Source organism: Mus musculus, chromosome 5 (assembly GCF_000001635.26).
Source record: "Mus musculus strain C57BL/6J chromosome 5, GRCm38.p6 C57BL/6J".
Lineage (NCBI taxonomy): Eukaryota > Metazoa > Chordata > Mammalia > Rodentia > Muridae > Mus > Mus musculus.
Genome location: NC_000071.6, coordinates 107,864,952 through 107,876,047, shown reverse-complemented (window position 1 = coordinate 107,876,047; position 11,096 = coordinate 107,864,952). Strand labels below are relative to the sequence as shown.

The 11,096-nt window shown below is 45.4% G+C and overlaps 1 protein-coding gene across 17 annotated transcripts in view; it reads left to right on the top strand.

Annotated features, from left to right (window-relative positions):
• The first annotated feature begins 940 nt into the window (after positions 1–940).
• Positions 941–11,096, top strand: part of Evi5 (ecotropic viral integration site 5) — a 130,313-nt gene continuing 120,157 nt past the window's right edge. For 8 of the 17 annotated variants that reach the window (XM_030254128.1, XM_006534780.4, XM_006534781.2 and 5 more), the window contains exon 1: positions 960–1,059. In XM_030254128.1, coding sequence (XP_030109988.1) covers positions 1,009–1,059 — 51 coding nt within the window. In that variant the 5' untranslated portion in view covers positions 960–1,008. Of the gene's footprint in view, positions 1,060–3,372; positions 3,448–6,997; positions 7,258–7,305; positions 7,811–11,096 lie in introns of those variants that run through there. The other 9 variants (NM_001378825.1, NM_001378824.1, XM_006534779.3 and 6 more) reach the window with 8 other exon arrangements.

The following is an 11,096-nucleotide window of genomic DNA, read 5'->3' as shown; positions in this document are numbered from 1 at the left end:
ACTGTAGCTGTCTTTAGACACTCCAGAAGAGGGAGTCAGATCTCATTATGGATGGTGTGAGCCACCATGTGGTTGCTGGGAATTGAACTTGGGACCTTCAGAAGAGTAGTCAGTGCTCTTAACCACTGAGACATCTCTCCAGCACCTGAATGCAGAATTTTAAAATAGATTTAGGTGATAGATTTAAAAATGCTACTGGGTATGGTAGTACAGACTCATCTGTGACCCCAGGCAAGGATATCAGGAGTTCAAGGCCAGCCTCCGCTATATAGAAAGATCAAGCCTGCCTTGAAATCTGTCCCCAAAACCAGACTAAAGAAAAGAGAGAAAGAGAAGAAAAAAATGATTCCATAGTGCTCAGCGCATAAGTGCTTTAAAAAAAAAGTCATCATTAACCAGGCAAGTCTTCGAAGCCAACCCTTTGGATCTCTTTCAGGAAGATGGAGCTCTCTTTAGGGTTGTCCCCCATAAGGTCTACAAGTTGGTACCACAAAGTCTCTACTGATGGTCTCTGAGTAACACTTCAGGGGAGTATTGTGGGGGGTGATGTGGAGTGGGGCATGGGGGTGAGGGAGAGAGAGCCAGAGACAGAAAGAGACAGATATCCAGTTAATAATTTGTCTGAGGTTAAAGTCCAAGCTGACAGAATCAAATTAGACAAGCCTCTAGGCAGTGCCTCAAATTGGCACCTCAGTCAAGATCATTCTGACAGAAGTCAAAAAGGAGGGAAGGAGGGAGAGAGGGAGGAAGGGAATGGGGAGGAGAAGAAACCAACATCTATTAGTATGCCTGGATATTCAAAAGGCTTTGCTTTTAGTTTTCCTAAACCCCCCCCCCCCACCCTCCCCAATTCCCAGCCTCTCTTAAAGTTGCTAAACAGAGCTACCAGCTGGAACTGAAAGGGTGTTGAATGGGTGGAGCCCGGAGGCTGCATCGATGTAAACACTCCCTATGAGTCAGCTGTAAATTCAATTCAAATCCCCAGTCTCCTAGTCTCCTCCTCTCATCATGGTTACCACCAAAATGACTGCTGCCTTTAGAAACCCTAATAGGAGACAGGTAAATGTCTAAACATGCAGTTTGTTATTTTTTTTTTTCTTTTCTATAGTGCTGATAAAGATGCAGTTATTGCAGTAGGGAATTTTAACTTTTACTGAGTTAGGATTTGTGTGCCTTGCTTCATCTTTAAAGCACAGCAGCTGTTTGTGAATATGTCTTTGGCTTTATTTTAAGAATATTATCTCATTGTACTGTGGCCATTCATGTGAGCAGCCCGGAGTTATATAAAGTGGTAGGTTTATTTCCACACCTTCAAGAGGAGTGTTTTAATAATTAGCTTTTGTACTTCAATAGTTCCTTTCCCTGCTGTTACTGGCTGCTGGGATTTATTTTACTTATTTAACAAATAGAGGCCCGCTTTGTCTGTCTAGGCTCCTAATTTCTCACACAGAGATAAAAAAAATGAGCCAAGGAATATGATTACCATACTATTTATTCATAAATTCTAGTCATTGGCATTGTTGGTGACTGTTTCTTTCCTTAGGTGTTCCTTGTGCTTAGGAATACAGGCCACTGAAAAATCCAAATTTATTTTACTGTAAGGTTGTCAGGCATGGTGGGTTTTGCCTGGGAAATGGAGGCAGGGGATTAGTTCATTAAGGTTACACCAGCTCATAGCAAGTTTGGGGCCAATTTGGGTTACATAGGCTTCTAGTTGGAAATGCTATAAAGCAACAGTGGGTTTTGTTTGGGTGGAAACAAGGAAAGAGATAATTTACACTGAAGAAATTCTGTCCCCGGCTTGACAGATAAAGACCATTTCATGTGAAGTAGAAGTGTATCTCTCGACGCATCTGTCTCGGTGGGCGGACTTAACCTTCTGCTTTTCAGGCTCCTAATTTTGTGTATAGTGTGTTTGTGAATGTGTAAATGCAGGTGCAGGAGTGCCTCAGTGCACATGTGGGGGCCAGAGCACAGCTTTGTTCTCCTTCTTCACCCAGGCAGGATCCCTTCTTGCTTTGCTCTGCACTCCAGCCTAGCTGATGAATGGGAGAGCCTTCCGGCTGATTCTGGCTCTGCTTTTCGTCTCAGAGCAGAAGTGGAGGGATTGCATAGGCTGCTATTTATGTCTTTTTATGTGGGTCCCAGGGACAGAATGCAGGCGGCCTGGCTTGTACAGTTAGTGCTTTTATCCACTGAACCGTCCATTGCTCTGGCTAAACTCTTAGCTTCATTTGGCTGATGAAGAAACAGAGCTGTATAAGATTAGCTTCCAAACAACTAGCAGGTGGTGGAATTAGGATTTTTTTCCCCCCTAGTTCAGAGTCTTTTTAGTATTTGCACTTGTACTTTGCGACTTTGGAAAACAGCAATTGCAGTAACTACCACCTGCTGGGTGTTTATACGCTTTGCATATATGCTCCACTTAATTATCAGTTTAGTGCTTCAGTAGATATTACTGACTGTTTTATGGATGAGAAGATTGAGATATGAGGAGGTTAAGTATACTTTTGCCAAGTACACTAACATTTTAGATCACAGCCTACAGTCATGTGCTGTATGGAATGTGGAAGTTATGAGTTCTCAGAAAATTGGCTAGTTTAGGTGAAATGAGTAACTCTAGTTGCATCAACCTTTATCTTGCTTTAAAACAGCTAGTTAAGCCGGGTGTGGTGGCGCACGCCTTTAGTCCCAGCACTCGGGAGGCAGAGGCAGGCAGATTTCTGAGTTCGAGGCCAGCCTGGTCTACAAAGTGAGTTCCAGGACAGCCAGGGCTATAGAGAAACGCTGTCTCAAAAAACCAAAAAAAAACAAAAAACAAACAAACAAACAAAAAACCCCAGCTAGTTAAGAAAGCCAAGCAATAAACAGACTTCTGTTATCGGGTGGTGTCCTGTGATGTCCAATTATGCGGTACAATTTCAAAAGTTGTTATTTGGTTTGACAGAGCGTAAAGGTAGCTGCACCTCACCAAGCAATGTTCTTAGCCGTCAAATGTGAAGTTTGATGTGCAGATTCTTAGAACTGGTGGCTCGACACCTTGCCTATAATTCCAGGTCCCAGAAGGCCCAGACGGAGAATGCTGGGAGCAAGCCAGAGGAGCTGCATCAGAGAGTCCTGGGTTCAGTTAATTAGGAGGAGGGTGGTTGAGGGGGCCTCCCAGTCTCAGGCCTCCATGTGCATCCACACATGTGCACACTCACGTGTGAACAGGCATCCACATACGCACACAGACTGCATGGACAGACACGTGCACAAACAATGTCTAAAGTCTGTAGCTACAACTCATCTCTGTACATTCATAGCAGTCTAGTGGCTACCTCCACAAGAAATTGCAAGCATATGCTCTGTGAAGCAATGTTCTTTCCTAAGGCGATGCTCCTGTCTTACAGTCAGTGGATACGGTGAAGGAAAAGTCCTGAGCGTGAAGCCATTTTTAGAACCCCGGTAAGTGGAGAGGCCCCAGCTTTTGTGCCCGAGTATCTTAGATTCCTATTGTGGTAAGTAAAATGCCTAATGAGGTGTGATGTAACTGTTTCAGAGTGAGCCTTCATTTTTTTCCAAAACAAAAAAGTTTCAACCATTATCTGGAACCCTCGGCGGAGTTCTTTGTTCTTCGTCCTGGGACAGTGCCACCAGTATAACTTCCCACAGATGGCAATGTTCTGTCTGTGGTCTCCTGGCCACAGGTGCTGTTACTGAACTTGGAACGTGTGAGTGTGACTGAGAAGTTGAAGCTGTTGAGATGTAAGCATGTGGCTATTGGCTTTTGTGGCCCTCGAATTAGCCAGTGCAATCCTAGAATAGAAATAAGTGTCCTTGTTTAGGGTAAAATTCTCAGGGTGAAGGTGGCTGATGAGTTCAGCCTCTATGTCTGGGGTGACTTGACCTCTCTGAAGAATGCCTCCTGTGTTTCTTTCTTTTCTTTATTTTCCTTTCCTTTTCTTTCTTTCTTTCTTTCTTTTTTTTTTTTTTTTTTTTTTGGTTTTTCGAGACAGGGTTTCTCTGTGTAGCCCTGGCTGACCTGACCTCGAACTCAGAGATCCGCCTGCCTCTGCCTCCCAAGTGCTGGGATTAAAGGCTTGCGCCACCACTGCCTGGCGCCTCCCGTGTTTTCTTTTGGGGACCAAAGTGGTTCATATGGCTGGCTTGAACACCTTTGGCAGTCAACGTCATGGTTTTCTGTGACTTAACCTTTGGCAGGTTTAGAGGAGCTTCCTGCCTGCGCAGTGACCTAACTCCATGCTCAGGGTCTGCAGGATGGAACACAGAACTTTGAATTGCTAACTGACTTGACTGTAAATAAAAGCGTCCTTTGCACTGCTGTCCGCTGCCACAGGTCCTCTGAATCTTCCGTGGAAGGGTATAGACTAGAATCTAGACTTTAGAGAGTAAGCATTTGAGCCTTAGGAGCAGAGATGGTGTCAGAGTAGAATTCACACAGTGGAATATCACTTACGCCAGTGCCCAAGCACTTGTGAGCGCTAGAATTAGCAATTAAAGTGGGGCATTAAAGTGTAAGCTCTTTTACCAAATAAACTGACACTCTTGGGGCAAGGGAGAGAAAGGCATTAGTCAGGGATAATGCTGGAGGGCCAGAGCTAATGGCCTCCTCAGGACTATTCTATTATTTTGAGAGCATGTATTTCAAAATAATTCCACTGTCACATGCTGAGCACCACAAACTGTTTCTCAGCCCTGCCAAGACTGTTTCCACCACATTCAGTTTTGCCTCCTTTGGAATTCCACATATATAGAATCATATACTGTATACCCTGGTATCATTTATTTCCAAATTGATAGTTCATTCACACACTTTCAAGTGAAAAGAATACTACTTTAAGCCTTTGAATATACATAAAAAGATCATCTTTCCCATCTCTGGAAATGCTTCACTCTTAGTTTCCCTACCTTGCACGTTTGGAACAACCAGTGTTCATCGTTCCGTGAGCGTCCGTGGCTATCTTTCTCTCAGTCCTTCTTCCAGTGTTCTTCGTTCCTTGAGCACCCGTGGCTTTCTTTCTGTCCTTCTTTCACTGTTCATAGCTTAATGAGCATCTGTGGCTATCTTTCTCTCTATCCTTCTTAACGGGGAGGTTTGAGCACTCTGCAATTAGACATTTCCCAAAGAATCTTCAGACACTAAAGTAATTTGAAATCTATTTTTATTATAATAATAACCAGCGCTCTTCTTAGGTTCTGACTCTAAATGTCAAAGTGTGACATTTACCTGTGATGTCAGTAACCTTTGTGCCATTCGTCATCGTTTGAATCAGGCACCTATGATTCTCGAATTCCTCAAACCTCAAACGACAAAGCTCCCGGCCTTATGGGGCCAGATGTTAGTGAGAGATTAAAAAATTCCCAAGAGTCCTATAATTACAGTGTCCTGGAAAGGGATTGACAGGACTAACATAGGCGGGTTTTCAAGAGGCATTTCTCAGACCCAGAGACTAAGGCCCAGGTAAGAAGGTGAGGCCAGGAAAACTTCCCAGGTATTAGAAGTTTGCAAAAACTCTTGTGAGGGAGGAAAGGGTCATTGTGGCTGGAGAAAGGAGAGGATGAACATGGTCTGAGCAGAGAGGGGAGCTGGAGAGGTAGGCAAGGTGCCTGGCCCTGGAGGGCTTGGTTAGGGTAATTTTTTTTTCCCCAAAAGAATGGGATACTGAACAGCAACAAGGTCACATGGTACAGTATTTGAACAAAAATTCTTCTTGTGGTTTGAGATTTGGAGAAGGGTAGGAGGGGATGTGGATAAAATAGGCTAGGTCAGTGTCCTTACACTATCTGCAGGTCAGGGTAATTTTAACTAAGGTGGTTGCTGATGAAGGAGATGAGAGAGATTCAAGGAAACTTTAGCAGATAAAAGCAAAGAATTTGCAGATAAATTGGAAAGGTACATTATACTTTTTTTTCTTTTGCTATGGGGTAGATACATTAAATTATGATGAAGTTTTTTGTTTGTTTTTTGAGTCAGGGTGGTGTTGCCTTGGCTCTCCTGAAACTCTGTAGACCAGGTTGGCCCTGAACTCTGAGATCTGCTTGCTTCTGTCACTCAAGTGCAGGGATCAAAGGCATGCGCCAAGACTGCCTGGTACAATGAAGTTGTTACATTGCCATTAATAACCCGACCTAAGTTATGCAAAAAAAAAAAAAATTGCCTCAGACTATTTTGAAAATTTCAAAGCTGGGTGGAGGACATGGTTTTACTTCCCATTTCTTATCCTAATCTTGTTGAAAAATAGTCTTTTCTAGAAGTGCTTGTGATAGTGGAACTTTTTCTGGACAGGTCTTACAAATCTAAATGTAAAAGCCAGTGGTATCATATTAGTAAACAATTTTAGAGCTTTTCTGACTGCTTGATGGTAATTACTATCCTTTTGGTCACTTTCAAGTATATAACAAAAATGATTTATATTGCCTTTATTATTTTTTTTTTTTGTTGCCTGCAATTCCTTTGACAGGACCCAAATGAATAGGCTGTTTTTGTCCCAAACTAAGTAATTTCCTTCTAAGAATTTCTTGGTTGGTGTTGGATAATTGCCCACCCTCTGCCGGACTCCGAAAAAACCCACGGTTTATTCTAGAGGATTAGTGGAAGACCTGTTTTACCACCGCGAGTGCCATTTGATTAATATTATGTTTTTGGGAGTGAGACTCCGGGCAGCCCTCGCAAAGCTGCGCGTCGCTGTGCGCGCCCCAGGCCTGCGCGGATGCTCGCCCGGGGGGCTCCGAGGGGGCGTGTCTTGTGCTTCCCTGACTGGCCAGGGGCGGCTCGAGAGACTGGGAAGTCAGCAGTTTGCATGGCCGAGGGCTGGGCGCTTGGGAAGAGGGGCGGAGGACCGAGAGGGATCTCCCCGCCTCCGTTCCTCTCGGTCCAATCCCTTCGGCTTCTGCTTCGGCTTCGCCAGCGCGGCCGGGGCCCTAACCTGCTCGAACCCATTATGCCGTAGAGGCCGGCCGGGGCTCTTTAAGGCCCTCGCCGCGCCTGCGCCCTGGGCTTTCGTGAAGCGGCCCGACCAGAGCCGGGCGGAGCTGGCGGGCGTGGGGCTGCGCGGGGTTCTCCCGAGTCGTCGGCGGTACGGTGGAGGGTCGCGGGCAGCTCCGGGTTCCTGAGCAGGAGGCGTGCGCCGGGTCACGCGGGGAACGCGGCCGCGGAGGCCGAGCCGGGCCGAGGCGCTTGGAGGCGGCGGCGGCACGGCCGCCGGCTGCATGGGAAGTTCATGTTGACGGCGGAGTCCACCCCAGGTTTCCAAGGTGAGGGGCGCCGCGCCAGGCCGGGCTGCGGCGAGGGAGGGCGCGGGCGCCGCCGAGGGCCGCGCCGCCCACCCGGGCCGCCGCCGAGTTTGCGGCGCGAGCCCGCCGGGGCCTGCGTTCCCCGCTCTCGCCTGGCCCGGGCGGCCTCGGGGCCCGTCCTCGAGGACACGGCGGTCCGCCGCGCCCTGCTCGGAAAGTTGGCGTCTCCATTCGGCCTGCGGCGGCTGCCGGCAGGTGATGGGCGAGCCAGGTGTGCAGAGCGACGGCGCACGGAGCTCCTGTGCACCCGGTTGCCCATCGCCTAACGGGGCTAGCCTGAGATTAACCGCGGGTTTCCGGTGGGTTGGCTTGCGGTGGTGGCGCCTGCGCTGGTGACTCCGACCTTAGGTCTTTTCACCAAAGAGCGAAGCAAAAGTTCTGGACCGGTTCCCTCGCAGTCCCGTTTCTGCTGGAGGGGATTTTGAAGAGCAACAAGCGGTTTTCTTTGGAGAATAATAAACCTTTCTCCGCCGAGAGAATGAATTCCAGAGCTTCCTGAAGTTAGAGAAACATGGTCTGTTGGTAGTTTTTAATCTTTGCGCGGTGTTTTTTTTTTTTTTTTTTTTTTTGGTGTGTGTGTTTTAAATTTTATTAGTAATAATTTCTCAGTGTTCCAGAACTTTGCTTCCTGTAAGATAGAAAATGCTCACCTTCTATGAGAAGTTTGTGTCAAGGAAATCTTAGAAAATTTATTCAAGCCTATCTGGAGTAGAAAGATCACAATTTTAAGTTTTCAGGTAATGATTTTTAAGTGAACCAACACAAACCAACAAATTACTAGGTTGGGATATATACCTCGGAGGAGTGGAATTGCTGTTTTTTTTTTGTTTGGTTTTCTTTCTGGGTCAGAGTTTTGCTATGTAGCCCAGGCTGTCCCCGTACTCCTGCCGTCGACCTCCTTGCAGTATATTGCCACTATTTCTGGTTGATTATTTTTTAAAAATTTCTGGCATTAGGTTCTGTTGGGCCTTCTCAAGACGGTTGAGAACTCTAGTTATTCCATACTTACGATGCTTACCATCTTCAAAAAATGCTGCGATTTGGATGGTGGTACTTTATCAGTGTGTGACTTTATTTTGCCTGGTGAATGAGTTTAAAAATATTAGTCATTTTTGTATTAATCTTTTGTGAAATGCCTCTTTTACGAATTATGCTTAGGTTTTTGTTATTTTACTTTTCTTTTTTTTTGTTTGGTTTTTCGAGACAGGGTTTCTCTGTGTAGCCCTGGCTGTCCTGGAACTCACTCTGTAGACCAGGCTGGCCTCGAACTCAGAAATCCGCCTGCCTCTGTCTCCCAAGTGCTGGGATTAAAGGCGTACGCCTGGCTATTTTACTTTTCTATTGTTTTTTTAGTTCTGTCTTTTGTTTTGTTGGGGACAGAACCTACATCCTTGCATGAGCAACTGTGTTAACTTTCCAAGGTTTCTTTTATCAGTGGTCTGACAGTATCTGCAAAATTCCAGAAATAAACAACTTAGAAGTCTTAAATTTTTCTTTAAATTGAACTTATTTAGGTACTCTCGGGCAGGCCCCTTTCTGAGGACTTGATACAGATTAGCTCACTTAGTTTTAAGTTACATGCCTTTTGGAGTAGCTGAACATTAAGTGGGCTGCTAATTACTCCTTTGTCCAGCATATCTAGTTAGTTACTCAGTAACCATTGGGGGGTTGTCAGATGGACTGCTTTGCCATCTCCAGCTTGTGCTCAAGGGTCCCTTATTTTACTAATAATGGCCCTAAGTGCAAGAGTGCTTCCTTTTGTATGTGCCAAAAGTGGGGCTGTAAAAAAAAAAATGCTCCTTTGAAGTGAAAGTGACTATTGTTGACTTAATAATAATAAAGAAGTTGTGTGGTGTAGATGTTGCTAAGAACAATCTTCAGTCTGTAAAATCATGAGGAAGGATAAAGGAGGAGTTGTGATAGTTTTGTGATAGCATTTCAGCATCACAGCACAACCACACTGATGAATTTCAGAGGAAGGTGCTCTGGGAGCTTCTGGGGAGCACTAGATGTCTTGGGATGTATCTCCTGTGGACAAGGGGACCTGTTACACACAGCTGGCTGCCAGTGTTCTGAAAGCTGGGCAGAGGAAGTGGGCAGTGGGTGGCTGCTGTTGGCTAAAAACACTTCTGCTTAATCCCTTGGCTTTCAGCCTTGAACTTCACTCTGCTTGGTCTGGAGTTACTCCACGTTAGTGTTTCCAGGAATAAGTCATGAGAGGGTAGGAATGGAGTCCTAGAAAGCCTAGCTGTACCCTTATACAGGCTGACCCTCTTAGCCTCTTCAACACTGACCTTGGGTAATTCAGGTCCTTAGTCTTTCTGGGCTTTTGTGATTGGCCCTAAATAGTTGCTTCCTTAACCATAGGTCTTCATTCCCATTTGTGAGCCTGAAGGTTCAGCTTCCTCTCCTCTCTCATTTGCTCATTCATCTCTTATCTTGCTTTGTGTGTGGATATCTTGTTTTTTCCCCGGCCTGTCTCTGGAAGGTAAAGATAGCTTCTTTAAGTTGTGTTTTCTTTGCTTAGTTTGCTTCCTCCAAGTTAACTTTCAACTTGGTATTACTGCTTGATTGGTAGGGGGTCTTCTCATGACTGGCTGGCAGTCTCTTGTTTCTCTGTTCATGGTTAAGAAAGAGCGCCTGACAGTTAATCAGAGGGAAGACCAGAGTTTATAAATAGGAGCTACTAACGTCCAGGTTTACCCTATAAGCCTGTTTCAGGCAAAAGTTCTTAGCTTTGGCTGTATCTTAGAATCTCATGGAGAGCTTTTAAAATAATGTCCTTGTCATTCATGACTGAATACATCAGTATCTCTCGGGATAGGACCCATGCAGTATTACTTGTAAAACTTGATTTATTATATAGGGTAAAATTCACACTACTAAGTATGTGGTTTTGTGGTTTCACCATATATACCTGATGCAGACTCAGAGCAGTGGGAGTTCTTCTGTGCACCGTTGGTTATTCAGTGTACCTATTTTCTGCTCAGTGGTTGTAGTGGCTTTTCCTGGTTGTCAGCTTGATGATATCTGGAATGAACTACAATCCAGAATTGGAAGGCTCACCAGTGATCCTAATCTTGAGGCTGGGAGATACAAGTTTCTGACCTGGATCTTGGCATGGAGATCTTGAGGCATAGTGGCTATGAATTCCAGAAGATTTAGACAGGAAGGTCTCTGAGTTCAAGGTCATCTCGCACACACCTGTAATCTGGACCACACCTTCTGCTGGAGACCTACATAAGGATGTTGTAAGAAGGAAGGCCCTCTCTCCATCTCTATCTCCCTCTCTCCCTCTCCCCATTGCCTGCTTGCCTTGTGGGACGGAGCAACTGTTAGATCCTTGGACTTCCATTCATAGCTATTGCTGACCATTGTTGGGAATTGGGCTGCAGACTGTAAGTCATCAACAAATTACTATATAGAGACTACCCAAAAGTTCTGTGACTCTAGAGAACCCTAATACAGAAGTGTCTGCCATTTTGAGTTCTAGGTTCAGACAAATAGTGTCTGAATATTTTACTTAAAATTTTATTAGCTGAGCAGTGGTGGTGCACGCCTTTAATCCCAGCACTTGGGAGGCCAGCTTGGTCTACAGGGTGAGTTCCAGGACAGCCAGGGCTACACAGAGAAACCCTGTCTCGAGAAAAACAACAACAACAAACTTTATTGTTCGAGTTTGTATTTCTATGTGTTTGTGTGTATGGGTATGCATGCTGTGCTGTATGTGGTGGGCAGAGGACAGCCTTTTGCAGTGGGTTCTTCCTTCTACTTTTGCATGGGTCTGGTCCTTGAGCGGT